Source organism: Schistocerca cancellata, chromosome 3 (genome assembly GCF_023864275.1).
Source record: "Schistocerca cancellata isolate TAMUIC-IGC-003103 chromosome 3, iqSchCanc2.1, whole genome shotgun sequence".
Taxonomy (NCBI): Eukaryota; Metazoa; Arthropoda; class Insecta; order Orthoptera; family Acrididae; genus Schistocerca; species Schistocerca cancellata.
In genome coordinates this window covers 676170893-676197915 of record NC_064628.1, presented here as the reverse complement: position 1 = coordinate 676197915, position 27023 = coordinate 676170893, and the positions used below count along the sequence as shown (strand labels likewise).

General features: G+C 40.6%; 1 protein-coding gene across 1 annotated transcript in view; it reads left to right on the top strand.

Annotated features, from left to right (window-relative positions):
- LOC126175650 (phosphatidylinositol 4,5-bisphosphate 3-kinase catalytic subunit delta isoform) overlaps positions 1-27023 on the top strand; it is a 178729-nt gene that overhangs the window by 4044 nt on the left and 147662 nt on the right. Inside the window, exons 3-5 of the mRNA XM_049922542.1 lie at positions 5773-6001; positions 7403-7632; positions 10577-10823. Coding sequence (XP_049778499.1) covers positions 5773-6001; positions 7403-7632; positions 10577-10823 — 706 coding nt within the window. The remainder of the gene's footprint in view (positions 1-5772; positions 6002-7402; positions 7633-10576; positions 10824-27023) is intronic.

The window sequence follows — 27023 nt, the reverse complement described above, 5'->3', positions numbered from 1 at the left end:
TATCATTCTTCCCCAGAAATAATTCTAATTCCTTGTGTTTCCCAATTTTCAGAAGAGAATTTACATTCAATATTCCAAAGTAGTACTTATTCTTGAACTGATACTTGGGAAGGCTTTTCAATATATTCCATCTCTTCTTCACCGCAAATGTTGGGACTCTCCAGAATCATAGGTCCCGTTGCATTACATGATGTAATGGTGAATTCCTCATCAGAGTTACCACCTAGGGTAGAACATCATTTGTGCGAACTTTCCATTTTGCGACTTGAAGCTGTAAATTGTAAAGATTAGGGAATCCATAGTCTTCCCTGAATTCCCAAAGTGAGACCAGGGTGTTAGCCTGGAATATTACTTATTCAGCTGCCACTAACATGTGGAACAGACGCTGTCGGGGTACCGCCACTAACATGTGGAACCATTGTGCCCTCGGTCCATTTTGGCCTTGGACAAGAGGCTGCCTCTTCTTCCAGCTCTGCCGTACTGAGTCCATCTTCTCTGCCCTCGCTGTCGTTGAGGTCTTCACCATATCCCTGGCAAGGGGCCGTCACGAGGTACTATCACCTGGGCCAGGTGAACCAAGGTTTTTTAACGAGGTGTTACTCCTCCCCCTCCTCCTTTCTCAACCGGACTTGGGATCGGCTATGGCGGAGTTACAGCATCATTTTAGATAATCTTTTTTTTATGTGCTTCTCCAATTTTACTGAGCAAGAGGATTTTATATACAGCAAGATTTGCTAATGAATAACTTAATTTTATTGTGGTTACTTAGAGTGTAAATTCTGGTTTGTATTTCCTCTTTCCAACACATCAGCATGTCAGAAAAGCTTTGCGTCTTGGGCTGTCATAGAGTACTGTGCGCCGTTTTGTGATTTTCAAGCTAAACTTTAGTTTATAATTATCAACAGCGTGAAAAATCTGACAGTACTGTGTGTCTACAGTTCATTAAAAAAATTGCTATTTAACTTAAGACTGTTATAATAAAGTAACATCTGTGGTTCTGTAAACAGATAATCTCCATTTACTTACTGTCAACAAACTAAGCTTTTGAAGACTTCTGCTACACATATAATAGAACTACCCACTGACAAACAATAGACTCCAGGCAACTGCAAATGTAGACATGTATGAAAGCTGAGAAAATGTATGTGCCTAAGTATACTCTATTAATTATTATGTATCTTACAGTTTGCCTGAATTACTTCTGTTGAGTGGAATAAAGTCATGGTATTGTCTACATTTTTATGTCTATCCCCCAGAAAATATGTTGATGTTCACTGTCAGATTTATCCTCAAAATAATTCAAACAAAGAGGAACTCACTTGCTTTCCAATAAAAATGTTTCTATTATTGTATTGGTATTTTTTTTTAATTGGTTTACTTTTTTTGTAAAGCTTTTTCCAATAAAGCTGGTCTGTCAGGTGAATTTTTGGGACTTGTTTTCCTATTTCTTTCTTCTCCTGTCATTCTGTGTGACAGAAAAGGTAAAATACATTCTTTTTTGTCAAATTAAAAAACATTGGATGGTTGTTTTTCTTGTCCTATTTTCAGATTTTGTGATGTGCTTGCTGACCAGTATTATTTTGATTGTTTCCGTCGTTTTGTATGTATTAATGTACCTTTCCTCCCATCCTGTCTGATTCCACGCACATTTATTCCCACTTAGACCTCTCGATATGCTCTGCCCAACTCGCTCGACGTCTCGAGTGGTGTGCTCTTTCCGATACTTACTTGAGTGACCACTTCCCTTGTGTGGCTCACCCGTACAATGATACCACGCCACAGCGGCCCGCTCATTGGAAATTCTCTCTTGCTGACTGGAGGCTATATTCCTCCTTGGCAGTCTTTGACGAACGGCCGTTTCCCAGCTGTGATGATCAGGTCGAGCACTTCGTGGATGTTATTCTCTCGGCTGCCAAATCCTCTATCCCTCGTACTACTACTTCTCTCTGTCCGGTCCCAGTCCCTTGGTGGAGTGTGGTAATGCGATTTGTGCCCAACGACGTGCGCTTTGTGTCTTTCACCGACATCCTACGTTAACAAACTGCATCTGCTACACAAGCAACTATGTGCACAGTACCGTCACACTATTAAGGAAAGCTAGAAAGCATGCTGGGTTTCCTTCACCAGCTTGTTCAACAGTTTTACTCCATCCTCTCTCATTTGGGGTGCCTTGCGCTGGCTTTCCGGGACTACCGCCCACTCCCCAATAGCTGGTCTGACTGTGGTGGGAAACGTCATAGTCGACCCTGTCAATGTTTCCAACGCTTTGGGCTGGTACTTTGCGGAGGTTTCAAGCTCCACCCACTACCATCCTGCCTTCCTTCCTCGGAAACGGGGAGGAGGCTCGTGCACTCTCTTTTCTCTCTTACAATACTCCTTTTACTATAAGGGAGCTCGAGCGTGCTTTCTCCTCATCCAGGTCTTCTGCTCCTGGGCCCGATACAATCCACGTCCTGATGCTGCAGAATCTTCCTCCTGCAGGAAAACTCATTCTCCTCAATACCTACAACCGTATTTGGACTGACTGTATTTCCCACGCTTTGGTGTGAAGCTATTATTGTTCCCCTACTTAAGCCTGGTAAAGATGAATCTCTTCCTTTCAGCTATAGTCCAATTTCCCTTACCAGCAGCGTTTGTAAGTTGATGGAATGCGTGATCAATAGTCGATTAGTGTGGTGGCTGGAGTCGTCACACCTTCTTTTCACTAATGCTCAGTGTGGGTTCCGAAAGTGCCGCTCAGCGGTAGATCGTCTCTTCACCCTGTCGACGTTCATCATGAATAATTTTCTGCAGAAGCAACAAACAGTGGCCATATTATTTGATGTGGAGAAAGTCTATGATACCTGTTGGTGGACAGGCATTCTGTGTACTATGCACACAGGGGCCTTCGCGGTCGTCTTCCCACTTTATCCAGGAATTTTTAACGGACTGAGTTTACCGGGTATGTGTGGGTTCCTCCGTATCCCAAACCTTTTCACAGGAGAATGGGTGCCTCAGGGCTCTGTACTGAGTGTTGTCCTCTTTGCTATAGCTGTCAACCCAATTATGGACTGCCTTCCAGCTGGCATTTTCGGCTCTATTTTCGTTGACGACTTTGCTATTTATTGCAGCTCCCAGCGGATGTGTCTCCTGCAATGCTGTCTTCAGCGTTTTCTGGACTGTCTCTATTTGTGGAGTGTCACGAATGGTTTCCGCTTTTCTGCTACCAAATCCGTTTGTGTCAACTTCTGATGGTCCAAGGCATTTCTTCCACCGTCCTTGCAACTGGGCCAAAATGCTCTCCTGTTCGTGGATGCAACGAAGTTCTTAGGGCTTATGTATGATAGGAAACTCAGTTGGTCTCCACCGAGCGAGGTGGCGCAGTGGTTAGCACACTGGACTCGCATTTGGGAGGACGACGGTTCAATCCCGCATCCGGCCATCCTGATTTAGGTTTTCTGTGATTTCCCTAGATCACTTCAGGCAAATGCCGGGGTGGTTCCTTCGAAAGAGCACGGCTGATTTCCTTCCCCATCCTTCCCTAATCCAAGCTTGTGCTCCGTCTCTAATTATCTCGTTGTTGACGGGACGTTAAACACTAATCTCCTCCTCCTCAGTTGGTCTCCCCACGTGTCCTACATGGCTGCACGCTGCACCCGGTCCTCGGTCCCTCACTGTCCTTCGTGTATTGAGTGGTACCTCTTGGGGAGCTGACCGGACTGTCCTCCTCCTGCCTCTATCAATCTCTTGACTGCTCCAAGTTGGATTATGGGTGCATTATCTACTCCTCTGAATGGCCATCTAGCTTACGCCATCTAAATGCAATACACCATTTGGGGATCCGTCTCGCCACTGGTGCCTTCCGTACTAGCCCAGCTGAGAGTCTCTATGCAGAAGCCGGTGAACTACCACTGTCATACCGGCACGACATCCTACTTAGTAGATATGCGTGTTGGCTTTCTTCCATGCCAGGCCACCCAACCTTTGACCTTTTTTAATGACATTCTTGACCGCCAGTACGAGATGTACGTTTCTTCTCTGCGGCCTTCTGGCATCCGCTTTAGGCACCTGCTTCAGCGGCTGCTGTTCACACTCCATGCTACTTTCTGAACGGGTGAGAGCCCTTCACCACCTTGGCTTCAGGCACAGTTTTGTGATCATTTTTACTTCAGCTCCTTCCCGAAGGATTCGACCTTGGAGATGACCTATCGCTGCAGATTTCTCGAACTTTGCTCACAACTTGCCGATAGCAAATTTTTGTACACTGATGGTTTCAAGTCTGCCCACAGTGTTGGCTGTGCTTTTGTCATCAGGGATGATAAGTTTCAATACCGGCTTCTCGACCAGTGCACAATTTTTACCACAGAACTTTTTGCCCTCTATCAGGCTGTTCACTACATCTGGAGGCACCAGCTCACTCGCTGTGTGGTCTGCTCTGACTCCCTCAGCACCCTTCAGAGTCTGGATGATCCATATCCAGTCCACCCCATTGTTCGACGGATCCAGGACTGCCTCCATTTGTTCCTGGGTGGGAGAGCCCAAGTGATGTATGGGTTCCTGGCCATGTTGGTGTGCCTGGGAATGACACCGCTGATGCTGCAGCCAAGGCTGCTGTCCATCTCGGTCGGCCCGTCTCTTACCCTGTTCCCTCGCAAGATATTCGTACTTTTCTCTATCAGCGTATCATGTCACTTTGGCATGACCATTGGTGCTCCCTTCATGGGAGCAAACTTGGAGAAGTCAAACCTGTCCTAACAGCCTGGTCCACTTCCTCCTGGCCATCTCACCGTGAGGAAGTAATGTTAGCTCGGTTGCAAATAGGGCACTGCTGCTTTAGTCACCACCACTTGTTAGTGACCCTGCACCTAGTTGTCCTTTCTATAGTCAGCCATTAACAGCGAGACATTTCCTGATCCTCTGCCCCTATTTTAGCCACTTACATCTCAGGATCGGGCTGCTGCCCGCTTTGCTGGACATTTTAACGGATGACGTGCGACCTGTGGCTCGTGTTTTAAGTTTTTTAAAAAGCAGTAATATGACAAAAGAGATTTGATTTCTACCTGGTGAGTGCGGTGTCTTGTCGACGTCTTTTAGATACTCTTCATTAATGTCTTGACATTTTAGATTTGTTTTTTCTTCCTTCCTGTATTGGGCCTCGAAACGGTTTTTTACCCTCACAGTCCCAGCATTCTATGGTTCTATACTGGGTGCTTATGACCTTAGATGTTTTGCGCCCAAACATAGCCTCCCACATATTATGAAGTTGTTGTTTACTGTCTAATTTGGTAATAGGCAGAAGACAGCTAAATTCACAATAAAAATGTGAGAACCTACAAGTAGCATAAGGTCTTTGCTCTTACAAGGTTTTCTTTGAAGCAGCAATCAACCATGGACAAATTAAAAGAAATTAATACTTTTTGGACATGATTTTTAAGTTTCATTCCATTACTAGAAGCCATATGCAAGTTGTTTAGCATTTTTTGTTCGAAGATGTTGCGACAGTGATCACTGTGAAAACTACTCTTTATTGAGCGGAAATATTAAGTATCTAAAACAAAACAAAAAAAAATCACTATATAGAAAACTTGTCCATTAACAATGTTAGATTCTGTGTGAATGTTACATTATGCAAAAAGAAGTTTACTTTCTTCATTACTTTTGCGATTGATTTATCCATTAAGTCTCCTGGAGATTCTTGATAGCAACTATTTGTATGCATCGTACAGTATTTATATTATGTTTTTTGCTGAATTCATTTTTATAACTACACTTGATGTGTTTTTTTTCCTGCAGGATCTGTGGGAGGAGGCTGCGCGGTATCCCTTGTATGGGATGCTGCACGATGCCTCCTCATACGTATTCGCATGCATCAATTCGATGGCGGAGAACGAAGAACTGGATGACGAGAACAGACGCATATGTGACATACGCCCATTCTGCTCCGTGTTACGAATTATTGAACGTAAAGGAAATAAGGCGGAGAAGTCACTAAATAATCAGATCAGCCATCTTATAGGAAAGGGTAAGTTCTGCATATGTCGTCATAATGATAGTAGATCTAATGTAGCCTGTCAATCAGTCTGCATATGACACAGGTTGATGTGATAACTTCTGAGTTTAAAAGCTAGTTACCTGTCATTGTTTTTTTTATTCTTTATTGTGTTCATTAAAGTTGATACCTAGTTGATTATTTAAGTATGAGAATTTTCCAGAAAGTAATACTTCTTTCTCTCGAAAAACTTAAAAAACAGGTATTTTTGAATAAATAAATTTCCAACTACATATTTTTGTTCTTAGTTACCATCCAAATTCAATAACTTGTTATACTGTGTGATGAATTTCTGTACACTGCTTCAAATAGCGCTGCTCAAGGTTGTTGAGTAAGAGAGTAATTAGTTCTTTAAGGGATTAAAATATGAAAATGTGTACCTCACAATACCTAGTTTAATGTTGTAAAAACATGATACTGCAAAAACTGGCTGTATCCTGGAGAATGCAACTAGCAATTGGAATGCCAGATTATAGATACTTTTTGAGAGTTTCTTGACAGGTTGTAGGTTTTAAGGGGAAGGGGAGAATAAAGCCATCTGAACATTACTGTGATTTGGAACTGAGCTATAACTGAATAAATCGTATATGATTATTACTGATTAAAGTCAGTAAACAATAATACTATACGATTATTGCTGTGGCTCTTCCACCCGTGGTGGATATTAAGTTCTTCCAAAGATGGTGAAAGTTTATAAGAAATTTGTTCATTTATTTTCTATAATTAAGTACTGTAATTATGGGATGTTGTATGGCTGCATGGGAAAATGATGATTGCAGTACAGCAGAAGGCAGGTTGCATAAATTGACATTTAATACTAAGTTATAAAAGGAGATAAACTTCATATTTGAACAAAAAGGCCAAATAAAATAAGAAAAGACTAAAATGCCATACAGGAGAGAGTGAGTTACTCAAGACTTGTTTCTAAAGAAGTGTGAAAGTTAGCAGCATGTAATGTAGTGCAGGCTGTAGAGTAATGTTTTCTGATAAGATATTGATATTTGTAGACCCTACAGGGAATGGAGATCTTATGCTTCTAGACAATTAAGTGAGGTATCACTTAATGCTGGATAGTGTGCGCTGTTCTGTATCTCCTTTGAGATGTAGCATCATATTCTCTAACAGAAAAATATAGCAGCAAAATCTCACTTAAATTTTGAAGATTAATGTTTTTTGTAACATTTCATACTATCTCTGCAGATATACTGAATATTATTCAATTATTAACTAAGAGTTTTGTTTTTAGTGCAGTAATTGTAAAGGTTAAATTTTGCCACTTTTTAATTAGTATACTTTCATTTTATGTATCTACATTGTTGATAAAGTTATTGTATTTTTTAATCTTCCAATAATGTCCATTATGTTTTGTCACAGGACTTCATGAATTTGATTCTTTAAAAAATTCTGAAGTGAATGATTTTCGTTGGAGGATGAAAAATCTTGGAGATGAAATAGCACAAAGTCGACAAAACATGTCATGGTTAGATAAAATGAATTATCAGTACCCTCCAAGGCTTTCAGCATCTCCTGTTCCTCCTCCAAATGTGAGCTGTCGCTTGAGAGAAGGCAACTTTGTGCTTGTAACAAGATTTGAGAATACAGAGGTAAAATTAATGCTAAACACCATAGATGTTGACACAAGTAGTTATATTAATATTTTGCTTCAGGCATAATTATATAAATGCAGTCTGAACAGAACCCGTAGCATTGTGCTTTATATGTAACAGCCAATAAATTGTTCAACTACAATCTGTTTTGATAAAAACCAAGCGGTATTATGACTAATGTTATGAGGAAAATAATATATTTAGAGTTTACAGACAAATTTTAACAAAAAAGTGTATAGATAGCTTCTTGTCTGAAAATGAGTGCTCAAGAAGGGAATACACAAGCTCAATAATATGATGCAAATTGTGGAGAGGCCTGCAGCAACATAAAAATGAAGAAGGAAAATAGGTGTTACGAAGTGGTGAAAAAAAAATGTGCATCATTCAATCCCATTCTTGAAGCAATCTAATGTAGACAGTACAAATTATTATTGATGTTTGTTTTATGGGCAGAAGGCCATGGTCCGAGACATAGTTCTCTGCCCAACCTTTCATCTTCCAATGTAGGTGACATCATCAGAAGATTTAACAACTCAGAAGGCAACTACAGTCTAAACCAGTCTCAGCAAGCCGAATTGTTTATATGTATCAATGCAATAGTTGCTTCGCAATGTCATCAGACCGCCGCCTTAGATCACGGAGGTGCTCTGACATATGCTGTGGAGCTTGTAGTGAGGAAGAGTTGGTGTTGTTTGTTTTATTTAACATGAGCACTAAAGTCCAAAACTCGTCCAATTTCAGTCCTTCTTCTTTTCTGTTAATGTTGTGCCTGTGCTTTCGAATGTCTGTGGCCTCTTAGTAAAGGAATGATTAGATCTTGCTAGAAAAAAAAAAAAAAAAAAATTGGTGGTTCCGTGGCCCCAATGCATGATCTGCTACTTCTGATTTATCTGTCTTGCCCAGGCAACTGTTACTCTTGTGTTCCTTAAGTTGGGTGTTAATGCTTCTTTTTCTAGTTCCCATGTAATTTGACTGCAAGTGCAAGGGATATTATGTACCCCTGCTGTGGCAAGTGGCGGGTATATGTTCTGTGCAGTATTAAAATATTTACTCGCTTTTGTAGTTGGTTGAAACACTGTATACTGTGTTTTCTGAGTATTCTGCTGATGTGATCTTTGACATTTTTTGCAAATGGAAGGAAGCCTGTCTCTTTATATGGTTATTTTTCTTTAGTAGCTATTGACCTGTAGGATTAAAATTATGCAAGTTTTGGGCCTTAGTGGTAAATAAAACAAATATCACCAACTCTTCCCCCCCCTAAAAGCTCCACAACATACGCCAGTGTGACTCCATGATCTTAGGCAGCAGTCTGATGATGTCATGAAGCAGCTGTTGCATGGATACATATAAATAGTGTTGTTTACTGATTTTGTTTGAGACTGTAACTGCTTTCTGAGTGATTTAAGCCTCTTTTGGTGTCCCCAGCATTGGAAGACAAAATGTTGGACAGAGGATTACGTCTTTGACCACGGTTTCAAGCTTAAAACAAATATCATCAATAATGCAAATACTGGCCAGGAAAGCCTGCATTCTATGAGTACAAAGTATGGTGTAAATTTCTGCTAGGTTTCTTGGTGTTCTATTCACACATTCTTTGTTCATCATAATACCAAGTTTGCTGCTACTGCTCCATCTGAAGAAACTTGTGTTCCAGAGTCTTAAGTTTAGGAAATCTCTTATATATATCTAATCATGATTTTTCTTATTGATTTGTGAATAAATTTATTGTCTTAATAACATTCATCTACAGAATGAGTTTTTGTAGTTGATTTGAATTTTTGAAGTTTTTTGGACAGACAGTTTCTCCATCTGCGAATACACAGAAAAATAGATCCTTTATCATTTAGCTACAAAATAGCAGGTCAGCAACTGGAAGCAGTTAATACCATAAATTATCTGGGAGTACGCATTAGGAGTGATTTAAAATGGAATGATCATATAATGTTGATCGTCGGTAAAGCAGATGCCAGACTGAGATTCATTGGAAGAATCCTAAGGAAATGCAAACCGAAAACAAAGGAAGTAGGTTACAGTACGCTTGTTCGCCCACTGCTTGAATACTGCTCAGCAGTGTGGGATCCATACCAGATAGGGTTGATAGAAGATATAGAGAAGATCCAATGGAGAGCAGCGCGCTTCGTTACAGGATCATTTAGTAATCGCGAAAGCGTTACGGAGATGATAGATAAACTCCAGTGGAAGACTCTGCAGGAGAGACACTCAGTAGCTCGGTACGGGCTTTTGTCAAAGTTTCGAGAACATACCTTCACCGAAGAGTCAAGCAGTGTATTGCTCCCTCCTACGTATATCTCGCGAAGAGACCATGAGGATAAAATCAGAGAGATTAGAGCCCACACAGAGGCATACCGACAATCCTTCTTTCCACGAACAATACGAGACTGGAATAGAAGGGAGAACCGATAGAGGTACTCAAGGTACCCTCCGCCACACACCGTCAGGTGGCTTGCGGAGTATGGATGTAGATGTAGATGTAGATCTCAACATAACGTCATACTTTTTGAAGTATTCTGAAAAAATTGGGAAAGATCTTCTTTAATCACCCAGGAATGAAAATTCAATAAATAGGTGGCAGTTTTGTTTAGCTGTTTTCACATAAAATGCTGTATATTGCTTTTATGTAGTTATGGGCTGTTTCTGCTTTATCGGTGAAACCTGCATCACGTAATTTACAAACAATGCTGACCCCAGTTAAGTCACTTCGGTAAGCCAAAGGAAATGAAGGGCCGCAGAGTACAATTGCTTTAGTATCAGAAAGAGAGGAACAGTGAGAGAAATGGGTAGATATCATTGTTTTATAGATTAATTTTGCTTTTCTCACACTGGCTAGTTAGATGTGAACTAGTGCTATGTCCATGTGTTTGATATTTTCATTGTGTGTTATAGGAATATATTTTTTATGTAATGTTGAATAATTTTTCAGACATCTTTTACTTTCAATATTCCATACACTATGACTCCGCACAAGTTGCTGGTGACTGTTCTGAACAAGAAAGCCATCACACTCAATTCACGAGGTGAACACCCATCGGACTTTGTGCTCAAAGTTTGTGGACAGGAGGAGTATTTGGTGGGTGATTATCCAATCATTCAGTTCCTGTATGTTCAAGAGGCATTAGCCGCAGATCTTACACCAACACTTGTTGTGGTTTCAGTCAACAGCGTTCCAGGTAATTGATTCATTTTTAGTAACTATGTTTTACTTACAAGGAGAGGTCCCCAGCAGTGGGATCAATTTTTTGAAACGATCTACACAGTGATGTAGGTTAAGGTCCAAGGAATCATATCCTACACCAAGTGCCCTGGTAGGCACTCGTTAGTGAGTAGTCAGCGGGGTGGGGTGATGGGGGGGAGGTGGGGGGGGGCATTTGTGTTCATGTAGCATAATAATTAAGGTACTGACCTCAAACGCAAAAGATAGTAGGTTTGAATCTTGTGAGGTACTTTTTTTTAAAAATTTTTATCAAAAGTATTTTGATCACTGTTCATTTTAATCAAAGCTTTAACTTCTTCAGTCACTCTTATTTTTTCTTCCTATCATTCTTTCTCCACTTGCAAGCTTTGTGCATGTGAATTTAAGTATTTTTATATATCTGTTAAACATTTGAAAATGCTGATCGGGCGGGTAAAAAACAAAAGGTGACATAATGTATTTATATTGACAGTGGATTGACATTAAGAATGATTTATCATTACAAGATATACGTCATTTTGGGTGGCGATCATCATACAAACATTTGTAACAAATTCTTATTGCACTATGGACAAAATAATGTGGATGAGGATTTAAATGAAATCAAAATTCGAATAAAACAAGGAACAGAAATAATGAATATGAGAACATGGACAAAAATGTAGGCTGATAAAATGGAAGTAATTAAATTGAAGTTACTACATAGCAATAATCAAAGTCATGCAAACAAGGATTCAAAATGGAAAAAGACTGATAGGGAGAAAAATGAAAGCAAGTGATGTATTTCATATAATGACTAATATGATGTGACCAAGGAATAGAAAAAAATTACTCTTAAACCAATTAATTAAATAAGAATAATGATCAAAGTAATTCTGATAAAGATTTAAAAATAAAAAATTTGAAGATTCAAACCCACATCCTTTTGCGTGTGAAGTCAGTACCTTAGCCATTATGCTATGCAACCAGTCTGTGGATTCTTACTATTTTTAAAGCTATAGAGGATGATGTGAATTTTGGTATTTTTTTGTTAATTACTTGCAAATGAGGGCTCACCAGGGTGACTGCTGCAGTGTGCAATTTCTTGGACCTTAATCTACGTTAGGATGCAAATTGTTTCAAAAAGTCACTCCCACCACTGGGAACCTCTCGTTGTTAGATTGTTATGCTGTACGTACTGAGCAATATTAGGTAATATATTTAAAAACACAAGTTATTGTAATGGTTTGGAGAGGCTCAGTGGAGTTACCCATATTGTTGTGGTGTGGAAGCCATCACATATAACTTTAGGTCATATGGTGCCATTTTCCGACAAGACGAAGGATATAATGGCTTTGTGAAACCCTTTTCAGCCTAACCAGTGCAAGCATCCAGTCAAGACGGGAGTTCAGTGTCATAGTGATAAGTGGACTCATTCTGCCAAGTTCTTTGTAAATTTGGATCAGTATTGTAATCGCTGAAATAACATCACAAGAGACCTGAAAATTTTTTATTTGTTCTAAATGCAAATATAGATGCAGCTTCTGTCTCAAAATGTGAAATTACCTATTAATTGCTATTTCATAGAGAATTGTCTCCATCTGAACTGTTTTATCAGAGGTGGTTTAAAATAACTTTATTTTCTCCATGTGGCCTTGAATCTTAGGACAAAGAAAAGCATTCATTTGTCTTCTAACTAAAGTTGAAAAGTTGGACACTTTTTATGTGGCAATTTTAGGTGACAGATGTTTTGAACTACTGGTATGGGTTGAGCCTGAACTACCTCGTTAACAACTTCAGCAAGCACTTGCACAGTAGCCATTACTGAATGCTTTGCATTGTGGATTGCTCATTGCTTTCATTTCTTATTTTTGAGTGAGTGGAGTTACTTTTCTTTTTCATCACGGAGTTCGGTTATGACTCATGCAACAATAGAAGGGGTTGGAAATCCATACGACCATATGTCAGTTCTGCTTTCACAGAATCTCAGTACATGGGTGTAGGCTGGCTGCCCTGTGAGAGAGAGGCGGGGCTTGTTCCCCCCATTTCTCCTCACCCATCTGGTGGTCATAATTCTAGTTTGATTATGCTCATGGCTGACTATCAATGTATAATGTCCACGTTCTGTACTGTAGTGACTGGAAACAAAACCTGTCAACATATTTCGACTGTGCTGAAAGTCTACACCTAACATGTGACTAGAGTTGTTTTTGATTTTATTTCTATGCTGTGTGCCTTATTCGTCTAGCTATAGTGTCGTCAAGTGAAGGTTACATTACTATGAAAGCCCACGAAAAGTTGAAATCAATATTCTGCATGTTTTGTAATTATAAAAGATTGTGGGAAAAGAAAAATAGCATCGAGAAACGCCTTAAGTCAGAGCAGCACTCTTTTAACTGGTGGGAAAATGCTGCTGATTCTCAGCGATATGATTTGTTGAAAGTTTAAATAGATCCAAAAGAAGTAAGTAAACAAAGATCATTTTGGATAGAATTGTTGAAGTTTTTGGAAATGCTAACATTCCTACGTATTTCAAAAGACTCGTAATTCATCTTCAGGCACGTTGAATTACAACTTTTAAATTTATATGTCAAATCATTTACAAATACAAAAATTTTGATTCAAATATTGCCAAAAGTAGGTGCTTCATTTTCAGGTCCCTGAATGTCACATACTCTTCAACACACGAAGTTTCATTTCTTTTCCTCCTTCCCTTCTGTATGCTTCACTGTTTTTGTCAGGCATAGAGCAGATGGCAATAACTAGACCTGACATCTGTGGGGATGTCCATACTGAAACTTTTGTCAGTGACTATGAGGCAGTTGTAGCAACAACGGTTGCTAAAGTACAAAAGGCATCCATTACAAGTACGAAGAGTTATATATTTAGTAAGTTTGATCAAGAGGCAATTGTAAATCTGAAAGAGGAACTGAAAACAAGTACTTTTGGACAGGAGCATGTAGAAGTACTGTGGCTCAAGTTTAAAAGAATGGTTGACCATACACTGGGTAGATATTTCCCTGGCAGAACAGTTCATGATGACAAGGACACTCCATGGTATACAGTCACCGTAAAAAAAGACTTGTAAGGAGTTAGCAATTTCTGCTTTATAGGAATAAAACAAAACATAGGTCACAGGTAGAGGAATGGTGAATGAAACACTTTTGTTCATCAAGAGGGTACTGAGGGATGTCTTCAGTGACTGCTGTAGCAGAAACTTACCAAAAGATTGCTCAGAAAACAAGAAATGTGGTCAAATGTAAAGATGTGGCACCAAAGAATGTGTTCAGACTCTTCTGAATGACACTGGAATTGAAACTGAGGATGACAAAGCAAAAACAGAAATCTGAACTCTGTTTTCTAGTGTTCCTTTACTAAGGGTACTTCATGCACCATTGCAAAAGAGAGTAAGTAATGTGGATATTAATGCTAGTGGTGTTGAGGAACAGCTAAAATCACACAGCTGATGGTATCCCTGTCAGCTCCTATACAGAATTGGCAGCTCAGTTTGCTACTGTTTTACCAAAATCATACTGCAGATCCCTTAAATAAAAAACTGTGGCCAATGATTGGAAAACAAGCACAAGTCACACCTGTCTACAAGAAGCAAAATGGAAGTGATCCACAGAACTACCATCCAATCTCAGCGACATCCACCTATCTTAAAATCCTACAGTATATTCCAAGCTCAGACATAATGAGATATTTCAAACAGAAATACCTCATCTATGCAAACCAGCATTAATCCCAGAAACATCAATCATGTGAAATACAGCTTGTGCTTTTCTCACTTGACATCCTAAAAGTTGTAGAGCAAGAAAATCAAGCAGATGCAATATTTTTTACCTTTTGAAAAGCATTTAACACAGGGCTACAAAGATGTTTATTGACCAAAGTATGATTTGTGACTGGGATGGGGATTTCTTGGTAGCTAGAACACAGAATGTTATCTTGGCTGCAGAGTTTCTGAGAGAAGTGGAAGTAATCTTGGTGTGCCCCAGGGAAATGTGTTGGGACAGGACCCATGCTGTTCACAATATATATGAATGGCTCTTCAGATGTGGTAGTGATGTTATCTGTAGTCAATTATTGCCTGAAGAAAGCTACAGAAATAGTTGGTAAAATCATGATAAGGTTTCAAAGTGGAGCAGAGATTGGCAATTTGCTTCACAAAACAAACAAATGTTGTACCCTGTGACTACAATATCAGTGATTCACAATTGGAATCACTCATCTCGTACAAAAACCTTGGTATACCAGTTTGTAGGGATATAAAAGGGAATGACCACATATACCCAGTTGGGGTAGTTGATATAGTACTGAATCAGCAGCATTTTAGAGATTAGTAATTATTGAGTCCATCTTATTACCATGATCCATAGCTTGCAAGATGTCATGGGAGAAAAGCACAAGCTGGGTTTTGCATAACGGGTGTTTTTGTAATCTGTGCTGGTTGGTGTGGAGGTGGTCATTCTATTTGAGACACCTCATTACCTTTAAACTTAGAACATGTTCCAAGATCCTGCAACAAATGTTGGATAGTAGTTTTGTGGATTATTTCTGCTGCTCTTCTTGTAAAGGGATGTGAACTGTGCTTTCTTCCAATCACAGAGTGGAGTTTTTTGTCCAAGGGAATAACAGTGTATTATGGTTAAGAGAGGTTGATTCAGTTGAAAATTTTGTGTACATTCTGTCAGTGATTCCATATGAAACTTTATTCAATTTTAGCGATTTCAGCTGTTTCTAAATGCCACTTACATTTATATCTATACTGCTCAACTTTGCAGAAGCACCAGAGGTGGTAGTCTGTGGTACTCTGTGATCTTCCTTTGTAAAGAAACATTTGAAAAGAGAGTTCAGCATTTCTGCTTTTGAATTGCTGTCCTCAATTTCAGTTCTACGTCTACATCTGCATCTACATCCATTCTGTGCAAGTCAATGTTAAAGAACAAGGTTAGAGGTACTTTCTACTGTACCAGCTGTTAGGGCTTCTCCCTGTTCTATTCACATATGGAGTGTGGGAAGAATGACAGTTTAGACACTTCCGAGCACACTGTAATTAATCTGACATTGTTCTCATGATCCCTATAGGAGTGACACAGGAGGTTGTGATATATACCTAGAGTTAACATTTAAAAGTTGTTCTTTAATCTCTGTAAGAAGGCTGTGATCATCTTTTAGGATGGGTCACATGAGTGATTTGTGAGCAATCTCCTTTGTGAGACTAAATGCATTTGCCTAGTATTGTATCAATAATCCCAAGTCTGCCATGAGCCTTACCTATGACTGGGTCTATGTGATCCTTCCGTTTCATATACCTACAAATAGTTAAACCAGGCTTTCATGAGTTGACTGGTTCCAGCTGTGACTCATTGACACTGTGGTCATAGGATATTACTTTTTTTTTTTATTGCGGCATGCATAATTTTACATTTTTGAGTATTTAAAGCAAGCTACCAGTTGTTACACCACTTTGCAATCCTACCAAAATCCGACTAATTGTTGTGCAGCTTATTTCAAACAATACTTTGTTATAGATAACTGAATCATCTGTGAAAAGTCAGAGGTTATTGTTAATATTATCTGTGGGTCATTAATATGCAATAGGAAGAGCAAAGATAGCAACACACTTTTGTGGGGTATGCCTGAAGTAACTTCTACTTCTATCGATGAATCTCCAACCAAGATAACATGCTGTGTCTTCCCTACCAAAAAATCCTTAATCCAGTCACAAATTCCACTCGATATGCCATTTGATTGTACTTCTGATAATAAGCGAAGATGTGGTACTGAGTCAAATGCTTTTCGGAAATCGAGAAATACTGCATCTACCTAACTGCCTTTATCCATGAGTTTCAGGATGTCATGTGAGAAAAGTGCGAGTTGGGTTTCACATGATCGATGTTTTTGGAATTCATGCTGGTTGGCATGGAGGAAGTAATTTTTGTTTGAGATACTTCATTACATTTGAACTCAGAATATTTTCTAAGAATCCACAACAAATGGACGTTGAAGATATTGGATGGTGGTTTTGTGGATCGCTCGTGCTACCCTTCTTGTAAAAGGGTGTAATGTGAGGATTTTTTCCAGCTACTGGACTTGGTTTTTTTTGTTTGAGGGATCTATGGTAAGCTGTAGTTAAAAGAGGAGAGTTCTTGCATCATCTACAAGTGTCGGTGCACTGACTTTGGTGCCACTGTCAGCCTCATCTGTTCGATGCACTTCTTTGGGTGGTATACTAATAGGTCACATTCTACGACAGCTATCATTATTCAGAGTGAATGGAGAATCACCAATGCAAGTATGATGATGTCAAGACCAGGCGAGGGACAGCATTCATTCCAGTAATGAGTTAATTCAGGTATTGCAATATTGGATATATATTAGCAATATTGCAATATTGAAATAATGCAGTTTGTTTTGCCTATGATAAGTGGCTCATAAAAATCATTATGATTGCGAGAAAAGCAGCTAATATATAACAAGTTGATGGGAAGACTGAAAGATATAGTCTGCTGTCAGGCTTTAATGTTGCAAAAAAAATTGACAATATTAGTAGTTGCCATCAGAAGCTTTTGAGTCTTTTGATTGATCAAGATGTTCTGAAATACTTACGTTTGAGTATTGAAAGTGGTGGTGAGATTTTGCAACTGGAACTAAGGGAAGTAAAATTCTTCAGAGTAGGTAACAAGTGGTTGCATGCTCATTGGTCTGTGCTCCCCTCCCCCTGCCTCCCTCCCTGCGCCCCTAATCCCCCAAACATACCCCCCCCCCCCCCCCCACACACACACACAAACACACATTTAGCTTGTCAGAGCATTGTTAGTGCATCATGTGTAGTCACAATGAACCAATAAATTGCTGGATTACCTGAATTGTGCGTGTGCACGGCAAGCATCAGGTTGACCTAACCTTTAAACTACTAAAGGCTCTCCTGTATCTAATTACACATTTGTTGTCAGCTCTCATCAATTAGCTCTGAAGGAGGACATTGTTTGGGAGCTTGCTATGAGTTCAAGTCAGTGTATGTGCCTATTTACTCTTCAACATACCAACTATACTGTGAGATGTAAAAGCGAGATTATTAGCCTAAAAGTGAATCAGAGACTAATACGAAGATCGAAGCTGGTGAGATCTGATCTTCTTCCAGCTCGTGTACTGGCTCAGCCAACTTGTTTCGGGAAATTTGCTATTTTAATGTGAATTTTGAACTGTGATCCAATTTTGCATTTTTTATTCCAACATAGCTGTGCCAAAGGTAAATATTACACTCAGAAATGTGCAAAGATTTAAGCAAAACAAAAAAAAGGAAGTTTGTCTGTCATATCTAGTATCTGTCAGTAATGTCTGGTTTCAAGCTTATAATTTCAAAATCTTTCTGTACAGCCACTAAAATAGGCTGTTCCAGCTGAAATAAGCACCCACAGGCAGGTGGCAGTAGGGGTGACACTCACATGAGTGTAGTCAGGGAACCATGCAGTATGGTGCAAAGTCTTACTGCCACTGCTGGGGACTCTTGGTCATGAGTGGCCAAGTGGTTTGCTCTTGCATCACCTGGAAAGTAACCTACACTACCTGTGTGTGCCTATGAGTGAGCTGTCAGGTGTTTGTGGATGTCCATGGCCATGAGACAACATTGGAGCAGCCTGATTTAAAAGTTATTTGAACATGACGTTAATATTCATGAAAAATATTGCATTTTTCTTCATAGACCATTACGTGAACCGACTCTGGTTAGACTCTTTGATCCCAGGATAAAAAGTTAAATCATAAATACAACTTTAACTCAACTCATGTGTACAATAGCAAGTTAATCCTTGTCTCACCAGCAGTGCCAATGGCCTTGCCATGGTGATAACAATGGTTCCCGTCAGATCACTGATGTACACACTGGCCTTGGCTAGCAATTTGGTGAGGATGACATGACACTTGTTGGGCGTTCAAGGCCTGTTTGGATGGAGTTTGAGTTTCGACAGCAATAGTGGCGGAATATTTGAAGATAAATTTGGAGAATATTTTGTGTAAATTTCCTGGTCATATTGTAGTTTTAAATGGAGATTTCAACTTATGAGTCACAGACTGGGAGACTCGGTGATTAGGGTGATAGTAGGAACAGGAAATTGTGTGCAATTGTTCTACATGCCTTATCCAAAAATTACTTTGAGCGTTCAATCATAGAACAGACTCATAAAGGTGACATCTTAGATTTGCCAGAGACAAACCAATGTGAATTGACTCAGTTAACATAGAAAAAGGAATAAGGCCATTACATCATCATTAAATACAATTGTGATTTGGAATAGAAAGCAAGATAACAAGATCTTTCTGTTTAGCAAGAGTGACCAGAAACAGTTTCAGATTACCTGAGCAGTCACTATAAAAATTTCATTTCCAGTGCTAGCAATGTTGAGTACTGAGGGACAAAGTTTAAGAGTGTTGTATAATATGTTTTAGAGTGGTATGTGCTGAGCAAAGTTGTGGTTTGACAACCATGTTAAAAAGCTGCTATGAAAGCAAAAAGTGCTTTTCTGCAAATTTGTACAAACAAAAACTAAATGAACCCAAAATTAATGTAAGGAGAGCCCTGCATGTAGCATTCAGTGGATTCAAAAGTAAAATTCTAGCTACTGACTTGACAGAAAATCCAGGCACTGAAGTGGAGGATGACTTAGAAAAGACCAAGGTTCTAAACATCTTTTTCCAAAACTGTTTCACGGAGGGAGATCATATTGTAGTTCTTCCATTAAATTGTCACACAAATGACAAAAGACAGATTTTGAGACAAGTAACCACGGTATGGAAAAACAACAGTCTAATTGGATGCCAACAAGATTTTACACAAAATATGTCCCTCTTCTAGCAGCAGTGTTCTGTAAGTCTCTGGAGAAGTGGAGTGTTCCTGATGATTGTGAAAAATCACAGGTCTGTATTGAACAGACACAAAAAACTACAGGCCTATATCTCTGATGGTTTGTTATTAAATTTTGGAACATGTTTTATGCTCATGTATTATAACATTTGTGGAAACCAAAAATCACTCTTCAGGAATCAACAACAGCTCCAAAAATGATGACAGTGTGAAATCCAGCTCGCTCCGTTCATCCACGGTTCTCAGAAAGCAGTCAATACGGGCACCCAGGTAGATGCTGTATCACTTGACTTCTGGAAGGCATTCAATACAGTTCTGAATTGGTACCTAATATTAGGTCAACTGGATTAGATCAATTGTGTGATTGGATCAAAGAGTGTGTAGCAGACAAAACACAGCATGTCATTCACAGTGGAGAGAAGTCTTCAGATATAAAAGCAACTACAGTCGTAGCCCAATGGAGTGTTATAGGACCATTACTTTTCAGAATATATATAAGTGACTTAGGAGATAATGTCGGAATTTCCATCAGGCATTTTGCAAATGATGGTGTTATGCACAGAAGTGTTGCAGTGCTAGAAAATGTGGTGAAATGCTGGAGTACCTGCAGGGGATCGATGTTTGGTGAAGCGAGTGGCAATTGACCCTCATTGTAAACAAATGTAATGTATTATCTACACATAGAAAGAGCCATTATTGTGTGATTGCAGAACAATTGCTGGAGTCAATTACTTCCATAAAATATCTAGGTGTATGGGTACAGAGTGATTTAAAGTGGTACAAACACACAAAATTAAATCAGGAAAGAAAGTAACTTACAAAACCCAAGTTTGACCAATAATTGAATATTACACACAAGTCTTTAATCCATACAAGATAGGATTGATACTGGAAATGCAAAGAAGACCAACTTGTTTTGATACAGGCAGTGCCACCTCCTCTCTCCCCCCCCCCCCCCCCCCCTCCGCCCTCTCTCCCTCTTCCCAGGGGGCTCACAACTCTTTTGTGAATATGTGTTTGGCTACCATGGGGTCCTCGCCTTTGCAGCATTTCTTCCTTTCCATGCTGCATGCTTATACTTCCTCTCTCTCTCTCTCTCTCTCTCTCTCTCTCTCTCTCTCTCTCTCTCCCCCCCCCCCCCCCCCCCCTCCATTGGATGGTTTACTTGATACCGACTCTGCTTGGACGTGGTTTATGATTGGGTCTTGAGTTTCCAGTCCAGCATATTCTACAACTTTTCATCAAATAAACACTTGGTCCCCATTGTTGCGTTTGACCTGCTACCAATTTTCATAGTTCCTCAGAAGTGTGGATCATGCAGAGGAGGTCGCCCAATGTGGTGTGTGCTCCACCATTTTCCCTTTCCATCTGTTTACTCATCCCTTTCATACAGCAATACACCGAAAACCCAACATGGTAGCCATCCTGTTGTGGGGGAGATGATGTCAGGTACCTGCACAATGGTAGCCCCCTGACCATGCGGAGATTTCTGTGTTGATGCCCGAGCTGAAAACTCCCCATGCATATCAAGGAGTATATGCTCATAGTGATTCGGGCACAGGGACTCTGAGTAAGGGATTACTGGCCAGGTAGCCATTGCTGAGGCTGGGTGGTGCCTATGGGGAGAGCCCCTGTTCAGAGTGGGTGACAAGTTTGGGGAAATGGCAGCTATCTCTAAAATGAAAAGTGGGTCAGTTCTGATTGAAATAGCATCCCTTGCCTAGTCACGGGCACTGCTCACTCATAATGAGCTGGGTGACGTACTGGTGACTGTCATTCCCCATAACAGTCTGAATTTAGTTCAGTGCATCATTTTCTACAGAGACCTGCTCTTACAGTGTGATGATGAGTGCACCAACTTGGAGCGATGTGGTGTACACTTTGTCTGTTGTGTACATAGGGGGCCAAAGGACAATAGAGTTGCTACTCGTGCCTTCATCTTGGCATTTGAGGGTGATTCATTACCTGAAAAGATCAAGGTGATAGTATACTGATGCAATGTCAAACTGTATGTCCCCACCCCTGTGTGGTGCTGAAAATGCTTGAAATTTGGGCACATGTATTTGTGTTGCGATGCTAGCCCTATCTCTAGAGATTGGGGATGAGCGCTGCATGCGAAAGCTCCCTGTCCACCTCCTCCCATCGGTGTCAGCTGTGAAAGCACCACTCTCTTTGCTTACAAGATTGCGCTGTTTATCAGAGAGAAAAGAAAATTCAAGAATACAAGACTCTAGACAAACTCAGTTACCAAGAGTCCAAGAAGAAGTCGAGAAGTTGCATCCAGCAGGCCAAATAATGTCATATGCTACAGCTATAATGATGCCGCCCCTTTGGCAATGGTACTCCTGCCCATTACACCTCCTACAGTATGCCCTCAGAGCCGCTCAACCATGCATGCCCCCCTGATACTTGGGGGCTCTCCTCTTGCTGCGTCCCCCACACTTACTTTGGGATCAGTAGCTTCTCACCCACCAGGGACACTGGTCCCCCACCTCTTAACCAGAGATAAATCCCCCTCTTCCAGCTTCTCTCTCCGGGAAGGGGTCCATTGGGACACATCATTTGATGTTTCCACCAGTCTATAACCGAACACCAGCCATTAGCTGAAGAAGCCACAGGTTTCAGGTTTTACCTGAAACTAATTCAGAGAAGCCCTCACATTCATCAGAATCCTCCAATGAGAGGAAAGACAAGAAAAAGTCCTCCAAGAAGAAGGATATTCTGGTGGACCCCACGCCACCATATCCAGCCGGTTGCCCTCCTATCTCTGAGGCAGAGAGTCCAGCGGGCCCTGAGACCCAACCTAAGGCATAACCTGCCTCCATTGGTCCCTTCATGGCTTCGCTGTACATCAATGACGTTATTCTCCACTGGAATTTGTTGCAGTTTTTTCCACCACCTGGCTGGGTTATGACATCTTTAAAGCATATTACCTGCCTTCTGCATTGCCCTTCATAGATACCAGCAATACAAACCTGAGCCCTTCATGGATTATTATAAGAATTGTGTTACCTATGACAGAGTGTCCGGCGGAGTTTGCACTTATGTGCTAGACACTCCATAGCAAACTCATGCCTCTTCCTATCCCTTAGGAGTCTGTGGCTGTTTGGGTAAGGGCATTTCAGGATATTACAATCTGCAATGTTTACCTCCCTCCCAATGATGAGGTGTCTCAGAACACACTTTGCATTTGTTTGTTTGCTGTCCCCACCTTTCCTAATCGTGGGTGATTTCAAAGTCCATAACCCTTTGTGGGATTGAAAGATGACCGCTGGCTGTGGCAAAGGCCTCAAAAATTTACTGGCACAACTTGACCGCTGCCTCTCGAATAGTTGTACCCCAGTACACTTCAGTGTAGCATACAGAATCTTCTCGGCCATAGACCTTTCCATTTGTACCCCTTGTCTTCTCCCATCCATCCACTGGAGAGTCCGTGATGGCCAGTGTGGTAGTGACTGCTTCCCGATCTTCCTGTCCCTCCCTTAGTGTTACTGCCTTAGATGGCTGCCCAGATGGGCTCTCAACAGTGCTGAGTGGAATGCTTTCACCTCTGTTGTTGGCCTCGGCCCCCTGCCCACACAGAGATATCGATGACGCAGTCCACCGTACAAATACAGCCATTCTTTCAGGAGCTGATGTAGTAACCCCCTTTCCCTCAGGTCTGCCCTAAAGGAAGACAGTACCTTGGTGGTCCTTGGAAATCACAGAGGCCACTCGAGATCATTAGCGGGCACTCCAGCACCATAAGCGGCACCCACCATTGGAGCACCTCATTGCCTTTAAGCGGGTATGTGCCCGGGTCTGCCACTTAATAGAAAGCCAGAAGGGAGAAGGGAGAATGCTGGGAACGGTACATGTCTACCATCGGACCATGTATCTCTCCTTCGCAGGTTTAGGCAAAGATCACAGGTGTCTATGGATACCAGACAGCTACATGTGTACCTGGTATTACCTTGAATGGCACCGTCTACACAGGCCCAGGCACTGTCGCCAAACATTTTGCTCTGCACTATGCGCAAGTGTCAGTGTGTGAGAATTATCAACATGCATTTCATTTCCTAGAAAAGCAGTTGTAGCGAAAGCAGTTTACTACATGCCACCTGGAGCTATATAATGCTCCATTCAGTGAGTGGGAATTCATCAATGTCCTCGTCAACTGCCCTGATACAGTCCCAGGGCCAGACCACATCCACAACCAAATGATCAAGCACATGCCAGTGGATTGTCAATGTCATGTGCTTGCCATCTTTAACTGCATCTGGAGGGAGAGCCAATTCTCATCGGAATGATGAGAAAGCATCATTGTCCCACTACTGAAACAGGGTAAGCACCCTCTAGAGACCCGGGTTCGATTCCCGGCGGGGTCAGGGATTTTCACCTGCCTCGAGATGACTGGGTGTTTGTGTTGTCCTCATCATTTCATCATCATCCAGGAAAGTGGCGAAATTGGACTGAGCAAAGATTGGGTAATTGTACGGGCGCTGATAACCACGCAGTTGAGCGCCCCACAAACCAAACATCATCATCATCATCACCCTCTAGAGACAGACAGTTATCACCAAATAAGTCTCACCTGTGTCCTCTGTAAGTTGCTTAAATGCATGATGAGCTGGCAGCTGTGTTAGCTCCTTGAGTCTCAGGGTCTTCTGGCTCCTTCCCAGGGTGGTTTTTATCAAGACCGTATCACTACTGATAATCAGGTTTACCTGGAGCCTGCCATCTGAACAGCTTTTAACCTACATCAGCTCCATATAGCTGTCTTCTTCAGCCTGCAAAAGGCTTATGGCACTACATCCTTGCTGATGTATGTGAGTGGGGTCTCTGTGGTTTATACAGATGTATAGAAGTATCTGATACATAACATACTACAGAAAACATAAGAAAAATATCTACTATACAAGTCATAGTTTATACATATATCAGGACATGGCATTCAGATTTTCAGATCTGTGGAACATTGTGTCACAAGACAATTGATACAAAGTCAAAACCACAGCATTACACCACTAAACTATAGAAATAAGTGCAGAGACAATGTAAATTACTAGAATTACAAATTGCAAATATAATCTATAAAGTAACACCTTTAAATTCTTCAAAAGAGAAGAGAAAAAATTCAGAACCTAAGTGTACGACGAGTGAGCTGACTTGAAAAACTCCAGATGACAGGTACAGACCAGAAGAATATACTCAGTCATGAGTAGAAATATAACACAAAATCAATCAGCCACATAAACCAGAGTATTTAAGGATATGTTGACTCCTGAGAGGACAAAATAATGAAACAATATTAGGGCCTAAGCATACAATGTGGGGACCGACCCATGAGTCCAAACCGCACCAGGTACACACCAGCAAAAAATGTTTCAACACAACAAAATGAATAAAGTTTATAAACATAGTTAAGCATGAGTTTGCCCACAACTCATGTTCCAGTGAGATACAATATTGTTCACGTGACTGTTGTCTCTAAACAAGTGCCGCGTCAGTGCTCCAGGAAGAGAGCTGCGGCAGTGACATGGCTCCGTTATTGTTCCCACATAGTGATTTGCAAAGGTGGAAAAAAATCGAGATTTGAGCAGTGATTAAGTACTTTGTGAAGAAAGGTATGAAAGCAAAGGACATTCATTCTGATTTCCAGAATACACTGGGGGCTCTGCTCCTTAATATTCAACTGTTGTAAGTGGACAAATGAACCTAAATTTGGTTGGGAGAGCTTAGCTGATGATCCACGCAGTGGTCGGCCAAGATGTGTCACTACTCCAGAAATCATTGCAAAAGTGCCAAAATGGTCTTGGAGGATCACCGATTGAAAGTGTGTGAAATTGCTCACGCTTGCCAGATGTCGTCTGAAAGGGTATATCACATTTTAACTGAAGAATTTGAAATGGAAAAATTATCTTCAAGATGGGTGCCCTGACTCTTGATGTTGGATCAACAACACATGCCGTAGCAAAATTACACAAACTAAGGTATGAACTGTTGCCACACCCACCTTATTCACCTGATATGGCTCCGTCAGACTTCCATCTCTTCCCAAAACTTGGGCGAAGATTTACTTCAAACGAAGAATTGATAGCCAGAATTGGCAACTATTTTGCGGGCCTGGGGGAAACTCATTTTCAAGATGGGGTCAAGGCACTGTAACATCGTTGGACCAAGTGCATTAATCTACAAGGAGACTAAATTGAAAAATAAAAAAAGTTTCAGCGATATAAGTACCTTTTTCTATTCTATTCCAAGAACTTTTCAAACCACCCTCATAGTAAATGCCTTCCACACTATTTGATAATTGTTCATATAAACTATTTACGTACATAGAGGTCTTGAAGATCAGTAGGGTACAGCCATACAGCAGTGTGGAAGTGGATCCACCCACATCTTTCAGTTTCCTCCTTAGATTTCTCATCACATGCTTCAACAGACAGCTTAATTCTGTTCTAGCATTCACATCAAATCCTGCAGCATTATTTTGTGTACTAAATATGCTGTTCAGTACCTTCCTCACACTACACGGCATATGCTCTGCCTATTTATATTGCAAAAGTAAGTATATAGGGCTTACGTCATAATGGATTAAAAAGTGTTCGCATTTGAATCTTTAATAAAAAGAGCTAAATGCAATGAAAAAATGAACTAGTAAGGTGATAAAGCAGAAATCTATTACAAAACATAATTATATAGTTGTATGGACCTGCAAATATAGTGTATCATAAATTTAAACTTGTTGTTGTTGTGGTCTTCAGTCCTGAGACTGGTTTGATGCAGCTCTCCATGCTACTCTATTCAGTGCAGGCTTCTTCATCTCCCAGTACCTACTGCAACCTACATCCTTCTGAATCTGCTTAGTGTATTCATCTCTTGGTCTCCCTCTACGATTTTTACTCTCCACGCTGCCCTCCAATACTAAATTGGTGATCCCTTGATGCCTCAAAACATGTCCTACCAAACGATCCCTTCTTCTGGTCAAGTTGTGCCACAAACTCCTCTTCTCCCCAATTCTATTCAATAGCTCCTCATTAGTTATTTAATCTACCAATCTAATCTTCAGCATTCTTCTGTAGCACCACATTTCGAAAGCTTCTATTCTCTTCTTGTCCAAACTATTTATCGTCCATGTTTCACTTCCATACATGGCTACACTCCATACAAATACTTTCAGAAATGACTTCCTGACACTTAAATCTATACTCGATGTTGACAAATTTCTCTTCTTCAGAAACGCTTTCCTTGCCATTGCCAGCCTACATTTTATATACTCTCTACTTCGACCATCATCAGTTATTTTGCTCTCTAAATAGCAAAACTCCTTTACTACTTTAAGTGTCT